The sequence below is a fragment of the Phoenix dactylifera genome, chromosome 12 (assembly GCF_009389715.1).
Source record: "Phoenix dactylifera cultivar Barhee BC4 chromosome 12, palm_55x_up_171113_PBpolish2nd_filt_p, whole genome shotgun sequence".
Classification (NCBI taxonomy): Eukaryota; Viridiplantae; Streptophyta; class Magnoliopsida; order Arecales; family Arecaceae; genus Phoenix; species Phoenix dactylifera.
In genome coordinates, this window is record NC_052403.1 from 9,923,388 (window position 1) to 9,949,229 (window position 25,842).

The 25,842-nt window shown below is 44.0% G+C and overlaps 1 protein-coding gene across 1 annotated transcript in view; it reads left to right on the forward strand.

Moving 5' to 3' along the window:
• Window positions 1-25,842, forward strand: part of LOC103723089 (N-acetyl-D-glucosamine kinase-like) — a 46,801-nt gene that overhangs the window by 2,300 nt on the left and 18,659 nt on the right. Inside the window, exons 2-3 of the mRNA XM_008813897.3 lie at window positions 2,795-2,942; window positions 4,828-5,019. Coding sequence (XP_008812119.1) covers window positions 2,795-2,942; window positions 4,828-5,019 — 340 coding nt within the window. The remainder of the gene's footprint in view (window positions 1-2,794; window positions 2,943-4,827; window positions 5,020-25,842) is intronic.

Below are 25,842 nucleotides of genomic sequence, written 5' to 3' on the forward strand. Positions count from 1 at the left end.
AAATCAACTTACACTTTGAATGATCTGATTTATGGCAGTAGGCGTTAGATGCATCTAATGTGGTGGCTGGGACTTTAAAGAATTTTTAGTACATTATGAAATTAGTTGCTTATGAATTGCTCGTGTTGTTGATCACCATATAGATTATACATCATTAGGAATCGGATATCATATCATTCAGAGAAGGTCCGCAGTTTTAGTACCAAGAACTATGTTGATACCTGATCATACAGTATGGTATTGAACCTTATTGTATCGACTATATGCAAATGCGTACCGATTCAATATTGGTACAGAAATTTTTACTTTTTTGTTTTTTTTTTATTTTGGAGATTATTTTAAGCTTTATGATGTTTGAAAGGAAAGAACAAGAAAAAGGAAAGAAAGAAAGGAAGGATGGGAGACCTTATGATCCTAAAAGATTCCGATCGCATGATGTGAACCTATAAGGCTATTTTTGTCCAGATCATAAGATCCGGATCATTGATTACAAGTTTTTAGTAACAACAATTCTGATACCTTTTGTTATATTATCATATTTAGTCTTTTTATTGAATTTAATTTATGTAATCTTGAAAAAGGTGATCTTAGTGCTTTAGTTCTCATAATTAGTATTTTAGTTTGAGACTGATTTGGTGTTTATGCTGATTTAACATTCAGTTTCTTCTTTGAAAAATATCTCATGCATCTAATGATGATTTTCAGAAAATAGAGAAAAAACATTGTGGGCTTGGTGTTTTTATATATTTTAGGTTTTAGTTAATTCATGGCATGTAGCTCCTCTCTATGCTCTTTTCAATTTTTTTGTTTCTATAAATAGCGGTAGCTTTTTCATGAACTATAGAAGCTACTCATCACCATGCTCAGATTAGAGCATCTTTTTTTACATATGTTTCCTCATATATTGATTGTTTTCTATACTACTTAGAATCAAAATTTAGGTTGGAAAGAAGAAAAGGAGAGAAAGAAAGGAAGGAAAGAAGAAGAAAAAGGAACAAAAAAAAGGAAGGAAAAAGAAGAAAAGGAAAGGAAGAAACCAAGGTAAGAAAAATAAAAAGGAAAGAAAGAAAGGAATGAAGGAAGAAAGAAATAGAAAGATGAAGAAAAGGAAACAAAGAAAGGAAGGTAGAAGAAAAGGAAAGGAAGTAAGGAAGGAAAAACGGAAAGAAAGAAGAAGGAAAAAGAGAAAAAGAAAGGGTAGAGGACCTTAACTGCCCCAAACCGCTATAAACTAAGTGAAACTAGGCAGTTCTGCATGGTATGGCCCAGTTTGGACGTTTTATTGAGCTGAACTGCCAAACCGTCTGTATAATTGAACTGGTTCAGCTTGGTGCACTCCATACTTGGTGATTTGGGACGGTTTGGCCACACTGAATCTGACAGAAGATAATGGTCATTGACAGAATCTGCAATTTAGGCACCTCTTGGCTACGCCACATTTCATGTTTTCTTCTATGTAGGGAATTATAGTTAGAGGAGTAATACAAAGGGTGGTAATTATGTTAGGTGTGGGCAGAGATAGGACCAAATTTGGTTGGATATATCATTGCATGGTTCAAACCGGTGTTGCTTAGACACATATAGGAATCAGACTCAGACATGTATCCAAGTATCTAACTTAGCAAGAGAGAAAAAGGGAGATATGGGGATACATGGATAGAACATAATTTTAACTAAATTTTATATTTATAACTTTAAACTTTGTTTGCTTAAACATTAAAAAGAAAATATTAAAGAGATATTTGTTTGTTAAAATCGTTCAATGTGTATGTGTCTCATTCAAACTTCCGAATTAACTTAAAGATAACAAAATAATATTTTGTAAAGTTATTTGAATATCTACATCCTTGACTAATCTTTAGAAAGAATAAATTATCCCTCCTAATATCAAAAATATAGGATCAAACTTATTGTTGGAAGAGTTCATCTCTCTTCCAAACTTTAATTGTAGCTGCTAAAGAACTTTATAAGTATCCAAGAATGTGATATGTATCCGACTCGATTATGTATTTGAAACGGATTTGATGTGAGTGCCCAGGGAACAGTGACTCAAACTTGATAATTTTTTTTTTGTTTTTTGGTTCTTGGAATTACAATTTGAGACAAGAATCTATTGAGTGGACGGGTGGTAGGTGACTGGTTACTAATTGGGGCATTCCTTTTGGAGAACAATTAAATTCTACAAACCTGTGTAGGTTGTTTCCTTCTTATTCTAGCGTGCGCTTGGGTATTGTAACCCCCCCACCACCAACACACACACAAACTCCTGTCATAACTTGGACAAATGTTGTTCAATTTTGATGTTGAAATGCTTTTTAAAGTCCTGAGTTATAGCTGTTAGCTTGTTTTTCAAATACAAGTTTAATCCTGTTTACCTTTCAATGTGAGGCACGATACGTTTGTTTAGAAGGTTTTGAGAAAAGACAGATTCCTAAGAATACCCAAAATTAAGGTGCATGAGAATTAAAGGAAGTTTGCATTACCAAAGGATATGACCTTTTGAAAGAAATGGATGACAGCTTGTCATTCACAAAGCTATTCTTGATATGATAGTTCGATTTATCTTGCTTAATGCTTATGAGAAAAATATTTAGCTGTTCAAAGTAAATATCAGAATTATTTTGCATGCTTTGATGATTCTTTTGAGTGTTTCATAACATAGTGGCAAATGCTTATATCATTTGATTAACTGATTTCAATTTGTTATAAGAAAAATGTCTAGTATATTTAAGTTGATAATTTGTTGTTAAACTGATGAATATTCAAGGAGTTGTTTTTATCATGAGTTCCACAGAAACTGCAGCCAGAGAGACCCTAGAGGAGGTTATGGCTCAAGCCCTTTCAAAGGCTTGCTCTAATCGTGCAGCTGTCCAGGCAGTTTGCTTAGCTGTATCTGGAGTAAATCATCCTATGGATCAACAGAGATTACTGGATTGGCTCAGGTCTGTTCCATAACTTATTTCAGGGAAGCAACAGAACTATTTAACTCCTTTGACTCTTTTGAAGCATAGATTCTTGTAAATTTTTTGTCTTCTCCATGCCAACAAGACAACATCAGAATTTACTTATTGCTTTTTCTTTTAAATAACAATGCTATTTTGAGTTATATGAGGAGGTATATATTTCTTCCCTCTCTTTTGTGATATTTCCTCCCAGCTGCTAGAGTTGGTCAGTTCTTAGACTTAAGTGCTACAGTTTTGGTTTAGTTAAATTGTTTCCGCTGTACCGGTACCGGTCGGCGTACCGGTAGCGGCCCGGACCGGTACGTACCGGTTCCGTACCGGTTCTTCAACAATAAACTACCGGTACCGGATTCCACGCTGATCTGGTACCGGTCTTAGGCCGGACCGGTACGTACCGACCTGTCCCGGCCGGTACGGCATACCATGGTTGTCATAGTTATTGGATAATTTGCTTTACCAAGTCGAAGGATTGTACTACCGGACCAAAGACTATCAAATAAGTCTTCTTTCTATAAACTTATTAAATAACTTTCCCACTTTCATATCTTTTATCTGAGGTAGTACATTCGAAATCATATATGTAAAAAACATATTTTCTTCCTAATAGAAATTTAACTTTCGGACGACAAAGGCAACTCACGACAGTTGGGGTTTCATAATTTTTGAAACATTTCACGGTCAACTTTTTTAGGAAACTGAAGAAGTATCATATTTGGAAATCCAACTTTGTAATGGACTTTGGATATCCTTTCATGTAATTGTATCTAATATTAGGATGGAATTAGACGTTTTGACTGTATGTTTTCTACTTTCTGAAAGTAAGATGTTGGAAAAACATATTTCCTTTCATAGAGAATGGCTTTTAGTTATCTACTAGTACTAGAGGACCGCTTATCCTGCAGTTTTCTTGCTTGTGTAGATTTACACCTTGAATTTCTGACCTTATAAGAAGTCTCCATGTTCTCACCTTTCTTATTTCCAAAAAAGATGGATGATAGATGTTGGTTATGGTTGTTGAGCTGGCTTAATTTTCTTAGTCTTTCAGTGGCTTGTATGTCCAATTAGATGATGATTATTTATGCCAAATCCTTGAATTTTACTCCTATGATAATTAAGGGTATCAGTAAAGTATTGATGCATGAAGATGCAGCTACTTATCAATGCGAGTGTTTAAAGATGTTACATTTACATTTCCAAACAAAATGCTAATAGATTCTTCCTATTTGAGATTTTAAAATGAAAACCTTCTAGCGTAGCTTCATTTATGTGATTATACAGATTACATAGTTATTAATTATAGCCAGATAACTAGATAACTCTTAACAAACTAAACATTTGTTAAATTGAGCCGAAACAGAGATAATATGAATAAATGATTGTAAGAAATCTATAGTGCCAAATATGCATTTGTCCCCCCACCCCCTTTCTTCTTCTTCTTCTTCTTCTTTGCTGATTGATTGGTCTACCATATTTGCAGGTCTTTCACTACACTGGCTGAATTCGCACCTCTTTCAGCATTATTCTTTTTTTCAAACGCATACCATATGCAAATGAAAGGGCAATAATGGTGGATCTTTTTGTGTGGGTTAGCATTGTATCTTTGTTGTTTTTTGTTCATCGTTGGGAGTGGGCTGTTTTTTATTGTTTGCATCAATCTAGGTAACTAAAAGATGATCGAAAATTCTCTGCTGTTGTTGAATCTATCACTACTTGCATCTTTCGGCATATCCCGACTTTTTCATCTTTTCCAATTCTTTCATCTTGATTTTTACGGAAACATTATTTAGCCATGCCTTGCTGCACCTTTCAAATGATTTGAAAATTGAAACTTTGTGACACCTAAATTTGTTGTTCCTTGTACCAGAGACATATTTCCAAGCCATGTCCGGTTCTACGTAGAAAATGATGCTGTGGCAGCACTGGCAAGTGGCACGATGGGAAAGCTCCATGGCTGTGTACTGATTGCAGGCACAGGCACCATTGCTTATGGGTTCACTGAAGATGGAAGGGAAGCCCGAGCTGCTGGTGCAGGACCAGTCTTGGGGGATTGGGGAAGGTTTGTTTCAGATTCTTTTTCATGCTAATATAGGTTATGCTGATACTCATGAGTCATGTTAAATTGTGTATGTATCAAAGGTGCTTAGGGTGATCCATCTTCTATGATTGCTCCAACGGTACTTGCTTTGAAATGTGAGCAGTAACAATATTGCCCAACACATGCTAGCAATAAGTTTATTCTACATTGTAAATAGATTTGAATTTAAATGGTATGTTAGATTAGATTTTAATGAGCTTGTTGGCGGAGGCCGAGTTGGTTGAGTCAGTCCTGCCGCCTGCCAGCGTGGATGCGCCGGTTAGTAGGGTGGGACATATTGCGGTCACTAAGCCCACTGGCGAGGCCTGATCGGAGTCCGGGGTGGGTGAGGCCAGGTCGGAGTCGACTTGAGACGCTAATCTGGTGCGGTTTAAGAAAATAAAGTAGCGCCTTCACTATAAGCGGTTGCTTTTAGTGTAATGGTCGGCGCTTGATCCTAACAACTGGCATCAGAGCTAGAGGTCTCGAGTTCGAAACTCGGGCATCGCGCTAGGGGGGATTGTTGGCGGAGGCCTGAGGGGCCGAGGCAACGTTGGCGGAGGCCGAGTCAACGTTGGCGGAGGCCGAGTTGGTCGAGTCAGTCCTGTCGCCTGCCAGCGTGGATGCGCCGGTTAGTAGGATGGGACATACTGCGGTCACTGAGCCCACTGGCGAGGCCTGATCGGAGTTCGGGGTGGGCGAGGCCGGGTCAGAGTCGACTTGAGGCGCTGATCTGGTGCGGTTTAAGGAAATAAAGTAACGCCTTCACTATCAGTGGTCGCTTTTGGTGTAGTGGTCAGCGCTTGATCCTAACAACAGAGCTTGATACTGCATATTTTATGCTTGAAGGAATGAAACCTTAGTAGTATGAAATAAACTTTGATACTGTCATGCCCTGACCCTAGATTCACAATACGAGGGTGTGGCAGCCGCCACACACTCACAGGAAGTTGACTTTGAGGATGATAGTGTTATTTTGATGATTAACAAGTAATTATCTAGAGCATGCTATAAGTTAAATTGATACTTCATTTATAAGTTCATTACTCTCAGTACATTTGTTTAATTGAAAATATATATATGGTCTTGTTCATTTGGATGAATCTAACCTTGAGAATGCAGCAAAGTGTGGATTGAGTCGACCCATAGGTTGATTGGGTCGACCCCGGCACATCTAGGAATCATCTGGCACACTCCTGCAAAAACAGCACAAATGAACAGTGAGTTGGGTCGACCCAAGGTAAGCATGAGTCGACCCAACCTCCAAAGAACCTCAAAACGCAAAGGAAGAATGCTCTCTGGATTCACTGAGAGGGTCGACCCACACAGTGGTTGAGTCGACCCAAACTCTGAGAGGGTCGACCCAAAGGGCAAGACAGAAAGACAGACAGAAAACAGTTCTCTGGAATTACTGAGAGGGTCGACCCAAGAAGAATTTGAGTCGACCCAAGTGAACTTTGAGTCGACCCAAAGAATGGTTGGGTCGACCCATGGGAAGAAAGGCTGAAATTGAGGTTTATGTGTTCTCTGAGAGGGTCGACCCAAGGAATGTTTGAGTCGACCCAAAGCAAAGTTGGGTCGACCCAAGGACAGGTTGAGCCGACCCAAACACGGGCTGAACAGTAACGGCTAGTTCTGCAGATGTACTTTTTGTCCTTCCCAAGGTCAGTAACGGCTAGTTTTTGAATTCTAACCATTGGGGGTTGACCAAAGAAGGTGGGAAGCTATTTAAAGGGGCACTATTCATCAGAGAGAATAACTTTTGAGTTGAATATCAAAGAGTACCCAAGAATACAAAAGTGCCCTAATCTTCTTCATCAAGAGCTTCATTCAAGAATCAAAGAAAGGGATTGAGCAGATTCAAAGAGGCATCAAGAGCTCCATCCCCTTTAAAGAGTGAAGCATCCTTGACAAAGAAGAGCAAAGCGACTTCAAAGCGATAAATACTTTCTAACTCTTCCTTGTAGCTTATATTGTTTCATATGCTCATTTAGGAGTTTGAATCCTTCTTTTTGTTAATTAAACACTTTGTAAAGGTTCGTTGGTGAGCCCGCAAAACCAACAAAGGTTTTTGGTGAACCCGGAAAACCAAAGTGTAAAGGTTAGTTGGTGATCCCGCAAAACCAACAAAGGTTTTTGGTGAACCCGGAAAACCAAAGTGTATAGGTTCGTTGGTGAGCCCGTAAAACCAACAAAGATTTTTGGATTGTGAGCCCGGAAAACAATCCAACTGTAATCCGCGAGATTATAGTGAATTCCCAAGGGGACGCTTGGGGAGTGGACGTAGGTGCTAAGGAGAGCACCGAACCACTATATATTGTTGTGTTTGTGTTGTGCTTGTGTTTTCATTTACTCTTGCATCATCTTCTACTCTTGCGTTAGTTTAACTCACTCAAATAGCTTAAGAAAGCATCCACCGCACTTAATTAAAAAAACGTTTAAAGCATCAAAATTTAGAAGAAACCAATTCACCCCCCCTCTTGGCTTGTCACCTTGGGCAACAAGTGGTATCAGAGCGAGGTGCTCTAATAGTGCTCATTGATCTAACAATCAAGAGTTAAAGATCATGACAACCCAAGTGGGATGTGCAATGAGTGAGGGGCAATCCACAAATAGACCACCTCTATTTAATGGCACAAACTACACATATTGGAAAGCTAGAATGAGGATATTCATTCAAGCTTCGGACTATGAACTGTGGCAAATCATCACTAGAGGACCTCACATACCCACACTTAACATAGATGGCACTATCATACCCAAACCAGAAATGGATTGGAATGAAAGTGATAGAAGATTAGCACAGTTAAATGCAAAAGCTGTAAATACACTTTACTGCTCTTTAGATGTAAATGAATTCAATAGAATATCCACTTGCTCCACCGCCAAAGAAATTTGGGATAGACTTGAGGTCACACATGAAGGGACCAATCAAGTCAAGGAATCAAAGATAAACATATTAGTACATAAGTATGAATTGTTTAAAATGGATTCTACCGAGTCCATAACTGATATGTTTACTCGTTTTACTGATATTATAAATGGGCTTAAAAGCTTAGGAAAATCTTATTCTAATTCTGATTTGGTGCGAAAAATTCTCAGGTCTCTACCAAGAAATTGGGAGGCCAAGGTAACCGCCATACAAGAAGCAAAGGACCTCAATACACTACAGCTAGAGGAGCTTCTAGGGTCATTCATGACCCATGAGTTGACTATGAGGCAAAATTCAGAAGATGAGGTCAAGAGAAGAAAGCCTATAGCCCTAAAGACTACCACCCCTAGACAACAAACTGAATCGGAAGATTCAGATGATGATGAAGATATTGATGAAGAAGGGATGGCAGTGCTTGAAAGAAAATTCAGAAGATTCATGAGAGGTAAGAATAAGTTCCATAAAAAGAAACCCTTTCTTAAAGGTAACTTAAGCAAAGAAAAGGTTAAGGATAAGAAAAAAGAAAAGGAGACTCCCATTTGCTATGAGTGTAACAAACCCGGGCATTATAAGATAGATTGCCCAGATTTGAAGAGGATGGCAAGAAAGTTAAAAAAGAAGAATTTTATGGCCGATTGGAGTGAAAGTGAGGAATCAAGTTCGGAGGACGAAGATCATCAAGACACGGCCCAAATATGTCATATGGCCAATGACGATGAGGTAGATTCTGAACTTGACTGTGATTTTACTGTTGATGAATTGCATGATGCATTCTTAGAACTCATGGAAGAACATAAGAAAGTAATTAATAAAAATAAAGCTCTAAAAGAAGAAAATCAATCTCTCATTAAAGATAAGATAAAACTGTCTCATAACTATGAAACATTAAGTAGGAAACTTGAAAATGAAACCAAAAATCTAATTGCTGAAAATATTAAGTTAAAAGAAGATGCTGAAAAGTATAAATCCTTGGTAGATAAATTTACTCTTAGTTCTACCAAATTGAATATGATACTTGATAGTCAAAGAGCTGTATATAATAAGGCTGGTTTAGGTTATAGAACAAATACAAAACAAAAATTCTTAAAGAATATCTTTGTAAAAGCTAAAAATGAAAATGTTACTTGTTATTGTTGCAATAAGATAGGACATAGAGCATATGAATGTAACTTTAGAAAGTCTAGTCAAAACAAATCAAGTAATAATCAAAAGATTAAATTCAAGAAAGTTTGGGTTCCAAAAGGAACATGGAGTACTAACCCTAAAGGACCCAACTTAGTTTGGGTACCTAAAGTTTCTTCTTGATCTTGATTGCAGGTGTGTCTTACAGCTGATAAAATGGAAAAACGATGGTATCTAGATAGTGGCTGTTCAAGACACATGACCGGTGACGAAGATCAATTTGTCACTTTGGAACCAAAGAAAGGTGGAGTAGTTACCTATGGAGACAATGGTAAAGGCCATATCATTGGAAAGGGTAAAATTTTCATTGCTCCATCTGTTTTTATAGAAAATGTTTTGTTAGTTAAAGGTTTGAAACATAATCTTCTTAGTATAAGTCAATTTTGTGATAAAGGATTTAAAGTTACATTTGAAGCATCTGTATGTATAATCACAAATCCTAAAGATAATAGCATTGTACTTGTAGGACAAAGGCAAAGAAATATTTACTTAGTAGATCTTCATGAATTAGGCAAGAAAAATGGTTTATGCTTAATTACTAATGAAGAAAAGAAGAATGAAACTAGTTGGCTTTGGCATCGAAGACTAGGACATGCTAGTATGGAATTAATATCAAAACTAGTTAAGAAGGAATTAATAAAGGATGTGCCAAAATTGATTTTTGAAAAGGACAAAATATGTGGACCATGTTCATTAGGAAAACAAACTAGATCATCTTTTAAATCGAAAAATGTAGTATCAACAACTAGACCATTTGAACTCATACATATGGACTTATTTGGACCTACTAGAACTACAAGTCTAGGAGGAAAGAAATATGGACTAGTCATTGTTGATGATTTTTTAAGGTATACATGGATTTCATTTTTGGCACATAAGAATGAAGCATTTTCAGAATTTTTGAAACTATACAATAAAATCATAAATGAAAAGAAACTCACATTGGTAACAATTCGAAGTGATCATGGCACGGAATTTGAAAATCAACACTTCGAGGAAATTTGCACTAAAAATGGAATATCACATCAATTTTCAGCACCTAGAACGCCTCAACAAAATGGGGTTGTTGAAAGGAAAAATAGGACATTGGCAGAAATGGCACGCACAATGTTGTGCGAGTCAAATCTTCCAAAGTACTTTTGGGCTGAAGCTATAAACACTTCTTGCCATATTCTAAATCGAGTTTTAATACGACCTATAACTAAGAAAACTCCTTATGAACTTTGGAAGAATAAGAAACCCACTGCAAAATATTTTAAAGTGTTTGGATGTAGATGTTTTATCTTAAATAACGGCAAGGAGGACTTAAGTAAATTTGATGCCAAGTCAGATGAAGGTATCTTCTTAGGATACTCCACATCTAGCAAGGCATACAGAGTATTCAACAAAAGAACCTTAGTAGTGGAAGAGTCGGTCAATATTATATTTGATGAGTCTGATAGTGAGTCTGCTAGGAAAGAAAACTCTATTGATGATGATACAGGAATTATCGATTTTGAGAAGTTAAAAATTGATGACGTACCAAATCAAGATAAGGGAGATGATTGCGTGCCACCACAACCCCAAGACGTGCCAAAAGAATGGAGGTATGCACATGGACATCCTAAAGACTTAATTATTGGTGATCCATCTCAAGGGGTAAGAACTCGATCTTCTCTTAGAAATTTAAATGATTATCTTGCTTTCGTTTCACAATTAGAACCTAAAACTTATGAAGAAGCTGAAAAAGATACTAACTGGATAAATGCCATGCAAGAGGAATTAAATCAATTTAAAAGAAGTAATGTATGGACATTAACTGAAAGACCAAAGCATAATTCAGTAATTGGAACAAAATGGGTATTTAGAAATAAACTAGATGAAAATGGAGTAGTTATAAGAAATAAGGCCAGACTCGTAGCTAAAGGATACAATCAGGAAGAAGGAATAGATTATGATGAGACATTTGCTCCTGTAGCTAGATTAGAAGCTATTAGATTACTTCTAGCATTTGCATGTTTTATGGATTTTAAATTATATCAAATGGATGTGAAGAGTGCATTCTTAAATGGTATTATTGAGGAGGAAGTATATGTAGAACAACCTCCAGGATTTGAAAATCATGAATTGCCAAATCATGTGTTTAAATTACATAAGGCATTATATGGATTAAAGCAAGCACCTAGGGCTTGGTATGATCGACTAAGTAAATTTCTGCTTGAAAATGATTTTTGTAGAGGAAATGTAGATAAAACTCTATTTCTCAAAAGAAAGGACAAAAATCTACTAGTGGTACAAATATATGTAGATGACATAATCTTTGGTGCCACTAACGATACTCTGTGCAAAGAATTTGCTGATTTAATGCATGGAGAATTTGAGATGAGTTTGATGGGAGAACTAAGTTTCTTTTTAGGATTACAAATCAAACAAACCAAAGAAGGCATTTTCATTCATCAAACTAAGTATACAAAGGAAATACTGAAGAAGTTTGGGAATGAAAATCATAAGGGAATTGGCACTCCAATGAATCCCACTAGTAAGCTAGACAAGGATGAAAAAGGGAAAAGTGTGGATATTAAGCTCTATAGAGGACTAATTGGATCCCTGCTCTATCTTACTGCTAGTAGACCCGACATTGTATTTAGTGTAGGGATATGTGCTAGATACCAATCGGATCCTAAGGAGTCACATTTAAGTGCAGTTAAGAGAATCCTTAGATATTTAAGAGGAACTACCACCATTGGATTATGGTACTCGAGAGACTCCTGTCTAGATTTGCTTGCATATTCAGATGCAGATTTTGCCGGATGCAAATTAGATAGAAAGAGCACAAGTGGGACATGTCAATTCCTAGGAAATAACTTAGTATCATGGTTTAGTAAAAAGCAGAACTCAGTGGCACTATCCACAGCTGAAGCTGAATACATAGCTGCTGGTAGTTGTTGTGCCCAAGTATTATGGCTCAAGCAACAATTAGAGGACTATGGAGTTAAACTAGATAATATTCCTATTAAATGTGATAATACGAGTGCTATCAATCTCACTAAAAATCCAGTTCAGCACTCTAAGGCCAAACACATAGAAATAAGGTACCATTTTATTAGGGATCATGTGCAAAATGGAAACGTATGCATTGAGCATATATGCACAGAGAAACAATTGGCCGACATATTTACAAAATCATTGAGTGAAGATAGATTCTGTATGCTCAGGAGGGAATTAGGTATATGTGATCCTTTTATTGAATGAATATGAAAGGGAGCTAATAGTGTCATGATACATTCCTCTAACTTCAAAAATCCCATGAAACATGAGTCAAATTTGTTATCTATAGATTCCTTACTCATGTATCATTGTTCCATAAAGAGGTTATAAGGATTGGAAGCAAGGAAAACTTTTTAGAAGCAAAAAGGGAGAGAAAACAAAATTTCTGCACTTGGGTCGACCCAACCCAGAACATGGGTCGACCCTACGTTGAGTCGACCCAAGAAAATTCTTGAGTCGACCCAACGTCGGGACCCCACTGTTATAAGGGGGCCCGAGAGCTCATCTAGGGCACTATTTGCCCTTTGTCTCCTTCCGAAAAGTCAAGCCCCCACTCTCCAATCTCCACTAAACTCCTCCAAACAGTAGATTTCCTAAAGATCTTGGAGAAATGGGACCCAAACGAGCCGTAGCCAAGAGATCCGGAAGAGTGACCCGAGTCCAACAAGAGGAAAGGCGTCCTACCGAGCCTTCTCCCGTGTCTCCACGACGTGAGGCACGTGCGGAGGTCCCTCCTCCTCCTTCCCCCTCAGTGATCCTTGCAAGATTTGCGGGGAGGCCGGTTACTACCGGGAGAAGGATTCATTCGGAGTTTTTCAACCAAGAAGGATTTCGGATTTGGGAATGGATCCAAAGACAAGGTTGGGAGTATCTTTGCTCCCTTGATGTGGTGATTTATCCCGGGTTGGTCCAAGAGTTCTACGCCTTCCTCAAGACTGGTATGGGAGGACTTATTTCAGATGTTAGAGGGGTTCGGATCCGTGTATCCGAGGAGAGCTTGAGTGAGCTACTACACCTACCCTGCACAGGAGCTACTCCGGAAAAGTCAGAAAACAAAATGAGAGCTCTACAGTTAATCATGGAAAATGAGAACTTCGATTTTTCCACAAAGGTAATAGCTAGCTCTCTTTCTGCTGAGATGAGGTTGTTGCTCAATATGATAAATAGGATTTTATTTCCGAAGACCGGGAGATTCGATCTAATCTCAGAGCGAGATCTTGCAGTTATGGAGTGTATGATTCGGGGGATTCCCCTAAATCTTCCGGCCATGATATTGAGGCAGATGAGAAAGGTGATAAGCAGCAACAGGATATCACTACCTTATGGCATGATACTCACATTGATTTTTAGACAGCATGGGTTACCTCTCGAGGTGGAGGCATCCAAGAGTCTGTATTCCACAGACACGTACACTGCACGGACACTCATACGCATGGGATATGCGAAAGTGAACGGGCAGTGGATTCACACCGGTGCAGGCATTCAGGGTGAGGCACCAGAGGGAGAGGCACCAGAGGATGAGGATGAGGAGCCTATGGATCATCCTACTGCACCCTCAGCGGCTGGACCATCGTCATCTGCTCCTCCGACAGATACGGATGACTTCTGGAGCAGGATGACAGAGCTCATGACAGCTCAGGCGAGGACTATTACTGACGGGCTCACGAGCCGATTGGACGCCCGGTTGGATGTCATGTCTGCTGAGATCAGTGATCTGAGGCAGCAGATAGGAGCACTCCGGAGAGAGAGAGAGACACATGGACCATCTGTGCCACAGGCTGCTGAGTCAGAGATATCGGCACAGAGTCATCCCGCTCGACGTGCTCCACGCCAGACCCAGTCTCACCAGGCTCGACCTCCCCTCGCCACTTATGCTAGGAGGATGAGGACTAGATCCCAGCCATTAGATTCCCCCTAGGCTGATCTTAGCATCTATGTTTAGAGCCTAGGCTAGAAATCTAGTTCTCATATGTATCTTGCTTTCCCTTATATCTTTAAATCTCGATTGAGGAACATTGTACTTATCTTTATTTTGGGCATTAATGTATGAAAATGTTCCTATTGTGATCAATGAAGTCTGAAGTTTGTTCTTAATTGCATCTTTTCCCATATATATGTTTTTGATGATAACAAAAAGGGGGAGAATAGAAGGAAAGAGTATATAAAGGAGAAGAGAAGAAAGAGTATATAAAGGGGGAGAAGAAAAGATAGAATATTCACTTTAAGAAAAGAAAGAGTATTTCATTTGAGAAGTTAAGAAAGAGTATTAATTTTGGGAGAAGTAAAGATAGTGTTTAAAGAAAGAGTATTAACTTTGTGAGAAAGAGTGAGTAAAGAAGTTATGTAAAGAAAAGAGAAATAAATGGGCAAACAAATTGAAAATCATATAAGAAAGCTTATACATCTAAGGGGGAGCAATTTGCAACAATGAAATTGACTAAATCAAAATTTCCATCAAAGTTCAGAATTTGGCACATATAAATTCAGAATTTGGCACGCACCTCTCGCACCCCGATACATAACCTGAAACTCAGAGTTTATCTCCAATTTTTGAAGTTTCATTGCTAATGAATTATAAATGAAAGGGGGAGCAATTCAAAAAGTCAAATTGGCAACATTTGAATGATATAGGGGGAGATTTCACAAGTATATATGAAAAGCTGAAATTCAGCAATTTAATCCCTTTTATAAACTGATTTTAAAGACAAGTATCAATAGGCTTATACTCTTTATTTTGTAATCATCAAAAAGGGGGAGATTGAGGATGATAGTGTTATTTTGATGATTAACAAGTAATTATCTAGAGCATGCTATAAGTTAAATTGATACTTCATTTATAAGTTCATTACTCTCAGTATATTTGTTTAATTGAAAATATATATATGGTCTTGTTCATTTGGATGAATCTAACCTTGAGAATGCAGCAAAGTGTGGATTGAGTCGACCCATAGGTTGATTGGGTCGACCCCGGCACATCTAGGAATCATCTGGCACACTCCTGCAAAAACAGCACAAATGAACAGTGAGTTGGGTCGACCCAAGGTAAGCATGAGTCGACCCAACCTCCAAAGAACCTCAAAACGCAAAGGAAGAATGCTCTCTGGATTCACTGAGAGGGTCGACCCACACAGTGGTTGAGTCGACCCAAGCTTGAGTCGACCCAAACTCTGAGAGGGTCGACCCAAAGGGCAAGACAGAAAGACAGACAGAAAACGGTTCTCTGGAATTACTGAGAGGGTCGACCCAAGAAGAATTTGAGTCGACCCAAGTGAACTTTGAGTCGACCCAAAGAATGGTTGGGTCGACCCATGGGAAGAAAGGCTGAAATTGAGGTTTATGTGTTCTCTGAGAGGGTCGACCCAAGGAATGTTTGCGTCGACCCAAGGCAAAGTTGGGTCGACCCAAGGACAGGTTGAGCCGACCCAAACACGGGCTGAACAGTAACGGCTAGTTCTGCAGATGTACTTTTTGTCCTTCCCAAGGTCAGTAACGGCTAGTTTTTGAATTCTAACCATTGGGGGTTGACCAAAGAAGGTGGGAAGCTATTTAAAGGGGCACTATTCATCAGAGAGAATAACTTTTGAGTTGAATATCAAAGAGTACCCAAGAATACAAAAGTGCCCTAATCTTCTTCATCAAGAGCTTCATTCAAGAATCAAAGAAAGGGATTGAGCAGATTCAAAGAGGCATCAAGAGCTCCATCCCCTTTAAAGAGTGAAGCATCCTTGACAAAGAAGAGCAAAGCGACTTCAAAGCGATAAATACTTTCTAACTCTTCCTTGTAGCTTATATTGTTTCATATGCTCATTTAGGAGTTTGAATCCTTCCTTTTGTTAATTAAACACTTTGTAAAGGTTCGTTGGTGAGCCCGCAAAACCAACAAAGGTTTTTGGTGAACCCGGAAAACCAAAGTGTAAAGGTTAGTTGGTGATCCCGCAAAACCAACAAAGGTTTTTGGTGAACCCGGAAAACCAAAGTGTATAGGTTCGTTGGTGAGCCCGTAAAACCAACAAAGGTTTTTGGATTGTGAGCCCGGAAAACAATCCAACTGTAATCCGCGAGATTATAGTGAATTCCCAAGGGGACGCTTGGGGAGTGGACGTAGGTGCTAAGGAGAGCACCGAACCACTATATATTGTTGTGTTTGTGTTGTGCTTGTGTTTTCATTTACTCTTGCATCATCTTCTACTCTTGCGTTAGTTTAACTCACTCAAATAGCTTAAGAAAGCATCCACCGCACTTAATTAAGAAAACGTTTAAAGCATCAAAATTTAGAAGAAACCAATTCAGCCCCCCCTCTTGGCTTGTCACCTTGGGCAACAGACTTTATAAGCATGCAACGCATTTTACCTATCAATGTATCAATATAACCTGGCAATCACATAGTTTGTATGCAGGCAGTGGTGATTATCAGAGCCACTAAACTATTAAGCTAAAAACATCGCATAATCCTGGGCCTGGGCCTCACATAATCCTCTCCTAATTAAAGTTCGTCCTTGAAATTTATGTACTGAAGACTGAAAATAATTAGGACGTAATATATCTGCTTTAATCTTGTAATTCCTAAGATTGATCACATCACAATACCTGGATTTGCCAAATTTATTCCACTATCGATGTATAATTGCAACTACTAATCATTTCTTTTTCTGATTCTCTTCCCAAAAGACAAAAGGTCTAACTTTGTTCTACATTACCTTGTAAGATGCTATTTCTACAATTACCTCGGATGTGTTATCTTGCGTAACTTCTACTAGAGATAGATGTTCATGCGCCATACCCTTAAGTTCAGAGCTTTTAATGTTCTTCAAAATTTAGTTCTTTCTACTGACCTTCTTAACAAGTCATAAAATTTCTAGACAATATGATTCAAAAGTTATTGTACTACTAAATCATTAAACATAAAAATCTCAGTGCAAATCAAAATCAAGAACTAGGATAATATATGTGAAATTAAAATCTAAGGAAAATATAAATCATACCGTTATCTGATGCAACATTTTCTTTTCCTATATAGAATTTTCTCATACCGATGATTTGGTGTCCGGATGGAACATCTTATACTTCTCTACTTCTTTCCTAATTGATTGCATTCATCCATTAGGTTTTGGTATCTGTTCATCTATACATCATACTCCCATATTAACTATCGATGTTCCGATCATAAGTCCTCACAGCTGGCATCGATTCTTTGGTACGCATACCTGTAATGCTCTTTATCCTCAAAATTTATATCATTAATTTCTAAATTAAATTGATTCTTGGGTTGGTTAATACGAAAAGTGACTGATTTCTCTTCTGACTCTTGTTGCTCTAATCTTGTGGGCCGCCATAGTCTAACAATCTCACGTGGCCCTTCCTCCCAGCTCACGACAATATCTGCAAACATTACATACTGCCCATTGTGAAGTTCATGTCCATAAGTTGGCTTAGGAAGTCCTAGCTTTTCTGTTATTTCTGCCAAAATAGTTATTGATGAAATCTCGATAACTTCCATTTCTTTGCAATTACCACCACAGAAAGATTAATTACTCATACAAAATGACCATTAAATATATATATATATATATTGGAATATAAATTCCAAACTGGATTAAATATATGCAGACTAAATATCTTCTTCTAGGGATAACATCATACAATTATGCATCGACAATTTTCACGTAACCTGTGAGTTATAATTCCACCACTCTTTCGCTGCGAAACTTTGATTCATTTATTTTATTAAATACTAGAGACTTCTGAAAATCATTCTTGTTTCAAAATACTCACACCGTACATGCTGATATCATATCTTAAACATTTAAGCGCAGAACAATTCCTTTTGCTTTGAACTTCAAATCTTAGTCTTACATGCATAGGTCTCCATTCCGTCGATTGACTATGATCTTAGTTTTATACTGCCTAACTTATTTAAACAACAAAGGAGTAGCTAATCACAACATATATATATTGGTGTGTGTGTGTTATACGACAAAAGTTTATATTCCTATAAATTTTAGTGCCGCTAGGATATTGTATAACTGGTGTTAGACACTTCTTTTAGGATTTTCTCTTTTACTTTGTACAGTAGGGGCTCTGCTTGTTGATGCTTGACCTGACTGGGCTATAGGAGGTGTTGAAGAAGCCCTACTCTTTATGCTCCTTCTATCCATACCTGAAACATGCACCGGTGTTCCAAAGACAGTCTATATCCGAATAACTTTATTCGTACTATGAACAACCGTCAGAACTCCTTTCTTGCTGACTAATCATATTTTCTTGGATATACTTCTAGACTGCCAAGCCAAACTTTGCCCACTTTGTAAAGCCATTGGCTTGGACCTCTTTCTTTGACCTTCCTTTTCCTTCTGTTTTTGTTTGATTTCTCTTTCCATTATCAAAGCTGGATTTACAATTTCCCCATAAGTAGTCAACTGCAAAGGTGAAACCCCTTTCCTAATTTCTACTCTTAAACACATTTGGAACTTGCAGGCTCGAGTCTCTTCGTCCTCTACCAACTTGGTGGCAAATTTGGCAAGTTCATTAAATTTAGCTTCATATTGAGCTATAGTCATGCCTTTCTATTTCAAAGCAATGAATACTTGTTCTTTCTAAGCTCCAACACTGGAAAGAAAATATTTTTCCTAAAATGCCTTACAGAATTTCTCTCCAGTGAAGCGCTTTGTCTCAGAGGTATGCTTGGTTTGTTCCATATCTCCATCAATCAAAGGCTTCTACCTGTAGCATGTGGGAGGCATAGGCTATGTTATATTCTTCCAAATATTTTATAATCGTAAAGGCTTTTTCTATTTCCTCTAGCCAAATCTTAGCCTCTAATAGTTCAGTAGTACCCCTGAAAGATGATTGCGATTCCTTTTGTTGTAATAATTGCTGTTGCTGTTGCAGAAATTGTTGTTGCCTCCGTTGTTGAAATTGCAATTGTTGTTGCAGTATTCCAACTACGCTCTCCATAAACTAGAGGCAAGGTCCGCTGAACTAGTACCGGAATCTGTATTGGTTGGCGAATGGTTCGGTACTGTTGCTGGTGGTCCAAACCGAGAACGATTGGCACAGCGGTGTGAACGGGGTTCCGTTTGAGTTGCCTTGGTTGGTGTTGATTGCGCTCCACCTTCCACCGGAAAACCTGCAAGCAAGCCTCGCACCACCACTGGGGTAGTGGGGGCCCTCAGACGATCAAGTCAGAGGAGATTGGAGGAGAAGGAGAGATAATCGTAGCAAGTAAGAGAATGCACTGGAAGTTCTTGCTTACCTCCCCCCTTCTCCCCCCCGCCGCATATATACCAGGCTGGGGGGTCCTTCTGGGGGGTTGGTCATCGTGTGGCACGATGGAGTTGCCACTGACATGGCCGTTACAGGGCGTCGTGGGGCAGCGCTGGGTACGGCCATGACAGGGCGTAGTGGAGCTCCGCTTTGTACGGCTGTTACAGGAGATCGTGGAGCAGCGCCGGATACGACCGTTGCAGGGAGTAGTGGAGCAGAGGGTCGCGGCGTGCTTCAGGGGAACAGCCTGTCGTTGTCGAGAGATTGCCGACTCGGGGTCGGATTGCTGGATCAAGGGGCAGCCGACTCGGGGTCGGGCTGCGAAGCCGAAGACATCCGACTCGGGGTCGGACTGCTGGATCAAGGGGCAGCCGACTCGGGGTCGGGCTGCGAAGCCGAAGATATCCGACTCGGGGTCGGGTTACTGGATCAAGGGGCAGCCGACTCGGGGTCGGGCTGCGAAGCCGAAGATATCCGACTCGGGGTCGGATTACTGGATCAAGGGGCAGCTGTAGTCTTCTTGGGCGCGCGTGCCGGTCACGTGGGGCATGGTGGCTGAGTTCCCCCGTAACAGTAGCCCCCCACTTCCGAGCCTGGAACTAGAAGGGGAACGGGTGAAGGAAGTGATGCTTCGAGATTGCCGCCATCCCTCGGAGAGGCGCGCGCGCTTCGAGCTCCCCGCCTTCTTTACGACGTATGGCGGTTGTTGCTGACCTGGCAGTCTGAGGATTTCGGCGGACATCCTTCCTTAATGGCGTCGATTCGCCTTTGGGGCGCGAGCGACCCTTCGGCAGCCAGGCGTCCTCTGGCGTCACCGAGGTGTCACCCACCTTTCCGCCTATTTAACCGGGGGTCCTCCTCCGTCCGCCTTTCTCTTTACAGACATCTTCGAGTTTCTCCTTTGCGCTGCCGTCATTGCCGTCGGACTGTTCGCTTGCTCCTCCTTTGACGCTCTCGGAGCCGTTCTTCCTTCTCTCCCGGTGAGTTGTCCCATTCTTTAATTTAGGACTCTCCATACTTTCTCCTTTTGTATTAGTGTACTCCAGTCGTTCCGGTCCTTTCCCCCTTCTTGACCCTGTCCTGACCGTAGATTCACTGGCCATTAGGGATGGGCGAAGTGAGAGCAGACCGCATTAAGTCGGAGCTGGTCGCCGAAGACCTAGATAGGTTCGTGGCTCGATACCACCTTCCCGAGGCCTGCAATGTTACGCTCCCGGGGCCTGAGGAGAGGATGTCCCATCCTCCTCCAGGGAAGGTTGCCATCAATGAGGGCATTCTTCAGGCCGGGTTCCGTTTTTTCCCCTCGGACTTAGTCGTTCAGGTGCTTCGGGGTTTAAGAGTGGCGCCGACGCAACTGGTGCCGAACTCATGGCGCGCCCTGACGGCCTTTCAGGTTCTCTGCCGCATGCACGAGGTTCCCGCCACCCTGAATGTCTTTTGGGAATGCTACGGCCTGAGCGGCCACCCCCAGGACAAAGGGTGGTGGTGCTTTGTGGCGCGGCGAGGGTGCGGCCTCGTCAAGGAGGCTCCTACCTCCATTCACGGCTGGAAGGGGCGCTTCTTTTTCGTTGACGCAGATCCCTCTTGGGGAATCAGGGCAACCTGGGAGACGCCGATGAAGTCCCCGATTGGCCTATCGAGGTTGTCGAGGGAGGAATCCGATGGCGTCGCCGTCTTGAAGGAGTTGGTTGCCGAGGGCCGGCTCCCCCCGGTGGCTCGCCTTATTTCCGAGGATACCTTGGTGAACGTCGGTCTGAGCTCGGTCCCCGCTGACCGTGAGCCCGCCACCATTTCTTTTTTAGCTCTTTTCTCCTCTTTCGTCTCGTTCTTTCCTTCAGTTTCTCAACCTCCGACCACCTTGTCCTTTTTGCAGAGATCGACGACATCATGCGGTCGGACAAGGCAACGGCTGTTGGTAGGACGTCCCTACTGGAAGCAGTCCGGAGGAAGAAACGAGCTCCTCCGAGCGGAGCCCCACCGGCGAAGAGGTCCCGCCGGCAGGCGACTCCGACGCCGACAGACGGGTCCGGACCCACCGATCAGGGGGACGCCGCGGGCGCGGACCGGCAGTTGACGCTGTATCAGCCCTCTGATGCCGAGACTACCGTTTCTCCGGAGGCATCACCCGGGCGCGCCCGAGATGGACGGGTCGGACGTGATCGGTCCCCAGCCCAGCCTTCGACTCGGTCGGCTCCGGATGATACGAGGAGGGACGCGCCGAGGCTCCGGCCGAGCGGGACCCTGTCAATTCCAGGGGCGATCCCCGCCCCGAGCATGGTCAGCATGGCCCTTCCCCAAGCGATGGGTAAGGGTAAGGCTGCAGAACCACCGTCCGACTCCGGGGAGAAGTCGGGGTCGGCCTTCACTTTCGCCGGCGCCCGAAACCTCATCGAGACGGTGCTGCTGGAGAAGGACCGCAGGCAGGTCCGGAAGATGAGGGTCCCTGACGTTGGGGCTGCCAGCTGCGTCTGTCTCATGTCGGTGAGTGTTCTTTTGGTCGCTTTCATCATTTATAGGCTCTGTTGATCCCCGCCTGACGCCCTCGTTTTTCCTATCTCTTAGCTCGCTCAGTACATGATCCGCCTGGAGGAGTGCTACGAGGAACAGGCGAGGCTTCTGGCGAGGGCCGAGAGCCAACTGAAGGCAGTAGAGGAGGGAGGTCAGGCTGCGGCGGGGAGGACGACCAGGGACCTCGAGACGAGGCTCCAGGTGGCCGAAGAGCGGGCACTCGGCTTCGCCACCCTCGAGAAGCAACTGTTGGAGGCTCAGGAGCAACTCAAGGTTGCCTCGGGTCTCGAGGGCGAGATCAAGAAGGCGGAGGAGCGGGCCGAGAAGCAGTCCCGGAAGGCTGCCGACTACCGGGAGAGGTGGGAGAAGGCCCAGCGGTCAGCCGACAACGCCCGCAACCGAACCCGGTCTCTTGAAGCCAAGCTGGGCGAATTGGAGTCGGCCTTGGAGAAGTCCCGCGCGAGCGACCAGGAGCTTCATTCGCGCCTGGAGGAGGCTGAGGCTGCTCGCATCGCTGCCGAGGCGAAGCACAAGGAGGCCCAGGCTGATCTGCTGAGGGTCTCCTCCGAGGCGGATGACCGGATTGTGGCGAAGGTCTTGGAGGCAAAAGCTCAGATTATGGAGCGAGCAGAGGCGGCGCTGGCCGAGAAGAGTGCGGAGATCGGGCGTCAGGCGGTACAGGCTTATCGTCAGTCCGCCGAGTTCACCCGTGACATGTCGGGGGCGGTACAGGCCTATCGTCAGTCTGACGAGTTCGTCCGTGACATGTCGGACGCGGGGTCCGACTCCTTTGTCTTAGGCTTCGAGGAAGGCCTGGCAAGGGTGTCGGCTAAGTACCCCGAAATTGACCTGAGTGGGATCTCCCTTCTCGACTCCCCTCCGGCGCCATTGCCTGCTGATTCTCCAACCGTCTCCCTACCCCTTGCAGACGTGCCGGGCATTCCCGACCCGGGGGTTCCTCCAAGCTGACCCTCTGTACTTTTCTTTGTGTGTTGGCGTTTTGCCAAGTTGTATGGGTCTCGGCCCTGAAACAATGAAAGTTAATGCAAATAGAGTTTCTTCATTTCACTTTCGTCCTTCTTCTTTTTAACTCTTGGTAGCGTCTCGCTGACTCCCGACTCTTGAAATTCTTCTGGCGCTAGGCCAGGTATCTGAGGGTTAGGCCTCAGAAAATTCTTCCGGCACTAAGCCAGGCATCCGAGGGTTAGGCCTCAGGAACTTCTTCCGGCGCTAGGCCAGGCATCCGAGGGTTAGGCCTCAGGAACTTCTTCCGGCGCTAGGCCAGGCATCCGAGGGTTAGGCCTCAGGAACTTCTTCCGGCGCTAAGCCAGGCATCCGAGGGTTAGGCCTCAGGAAATTCTTCCGGCGCTAAGCCAGGCATCCGAGGGTTAGGCCTCAGGAAATTCTTCCGGCGCTAGGCCAGGCATCCGAGGGTTAGGCCTCAGGAAATTCTTCCGGCACTAAGCCAGGCATCCGAGGATTAGGCCTCAGGAACTTCTTCCGGCGCTAGGCCAGGCATCCGAGGGTTAGGCCTCAGGAACTTCTTCCGGCGCTAAGCCAGGCATCCGAGGGTTAGGCCTCAGGAACTTCTTCCGGCGCTAAGCCAGGCATCCGAGGGTTAGGCCTCAGGAACTTCTTCCGGCGCTAGGCCAGGCATCCGAGGGTTAGGCCTAAGGAAATTCTTCCGGCACTAAGCCAGGCATCCGAGGGTTAGGCCTCAGGAACTTCTTCCGGCGCTAAGCCAGGCATCCGAGGGTTAGGCCTCAGGAACTTCTTCCGGCGCTAATCCAGGCATCCGAGGGTTAGGCCTCAGGAAATTCTTCCGGCGCTAGGCCAGGCATCCGAGGGTTAGGCCTCAGAAAATTCCGCTCGTTGGTCGGCCAAGGCTGGCGCAAGCCGAGGCAACCGGTCGGGGCTTCAGGCTAGTCTGCTCCCGGGATGATCATCGGGTTAGCCTGGCATCCGAGGGCCGAGCCTCGGGAGATTCCGCTCGTTGGTCGGCCAAGGCTGGCGCAAGCCGAGGCAACCGGTCGGGGCTTCAGGCTAGTCTGCTCCCGGGATGATCATCGGGTTAGCCTGGCATCCGAGGGCCGAGCCTCGGGAGATTCCGCTCGTTGGTCGGCCAAGGCTGGCGCAAGCCGAGGCGACCGGTCGGGGCTTCAGGCTAGTCTGCTCCCGGGATGATCATCGGGTTAGCCTGGCATCCGAGGGCCGAGCCTCGGAAAATTTCACTCGTTGGTCGGCCAAGGCTGGCGCAAGCCGAGGCGACCGGTCGGGGCTTCAGACTAGTCTGCTCCCGGGATGATCATCGGGTTAGCCTGGCATCCGAGGGCCGAGCCTCGGGAGATTCCGCTCGTTGGTCGGCCAAGGCTGGCGCAAGCCGAGGCGACCGGTCGGGGCTTCAGGCTAGTCTGCTCCCGGGATGATCATCGGGTTAGCCTGGCATCCGAGGGCCGAGCCTCGGGAGATTCCGCTCGTTGGTCGGCCAAGGCTGGCGCAAGCCGAGGCGACCGGTCGGGGCTTCAGGCTAGTCTGCTCCCGGGATGATCATCGGGTTAGCCTGGCATCCGAGGGCCGAGCCTCGGGAGATTCCGCTCGTTGGTCGGCCAAGGCTGGCGCAAGCCGAGGCGACCGGTCGGGGCTTCAGGCTAGTCTGCTCCCGGGATGATCATCGGGTTAGCCTGGCATCCGAGGGCCGAGCCTCGGGAAATTCCGCTCGTTGGTCGGCCAAGGCTGGCGCAAGCCGAGGCGACCGGTCGGGGCTTCAGGCTAGTCTGCTCCCGGGATGATCATCGGGTTAGCCTGGCATCCGAGGGCCGAGCCTCGGAAAATTCCGCTCGCTGGTCGTGCGCCTGTCGCTTGCTGCCCGACGGGATTTCTCCGTGGCCAGCTGCGATCGTGTTTCTCCTCTCTAAGCGTCGCCTGGGGAACACCAGATGGGCATTAAATGCTAATTGAGGGGTTACCTGGGAAATCGGATTGCCAGTTGCTGCTTGCGAGGAGTGTCAGTTAAGCGGCCGCGATACGCGCATTCTTCGAGGCGGATGCGGCCTGGGCGCGAGCGGAGATATGTGGACCTAGGGGTACAGGCCACCCGGAGTGTCCTGCACAAAGAATGCGATTAAGGAGAATAACGCTTAGGAAATCGCGGGAAGATACGCCTCGAGAGCCGGATCGGCTCCGGATTCAATGCGCCCGCATTTATTGGAGCCACCCGCATCGGAACGACCGAGGGGCCGCAGTTTGGCTATAAATATAGGTGCAGGTGCGATGGAGCCTGCCAAGCCGGAGCTGTTCAGGTTGCCATGGATCGTGGGCCTCCTCTCCGGCGCATGGTTGAGAGACCCCTACCGAAGGAACGGGAGGCGCGCCCTTCGCGACTTCCGCCAACTAGCCGTTTCATCTGGGATCAACAAGGAGGTTCTCCCCGGCGGAACTCCGCTCTAGGCGTTTCATCCGGGATCACGTCTCCCCTCCTTGAAGTTCAGCCTCCCGATTGAGCTCCGCACCAGACGCTTGATCCGGGACCGCGCCTCCATATGCTCTTCTCCCTCGTATTCCTTCTCTCCCCTAACACTGGGGAGGACCGAAATATCCCTTGGAGGTGGCGTTCCCCTGGAGGCAGCGGGAGCTTCTTCTGCGGCGGCTCCTCGTCTTTTTCGTGAGGCGTGGATGGCGCCTCTGGGTAGGAGCAGTGTGGACTTCTCCTTCGTCCACTTCTTCTTCATCCGCGCCGGCTCTTCGTCTTTTTCGTGAGACGTCGATGGCGCCTCCGGTTGGAAGCACCCACTTCCGGCGGGATTGCAGCCGCTTCGGACGGAGGTTTCGGGATCCCAGATCTTCAGCTCCTCGGAGTCTCCACCTCTTCTTTACTTTCTTTACACCCTAATTCT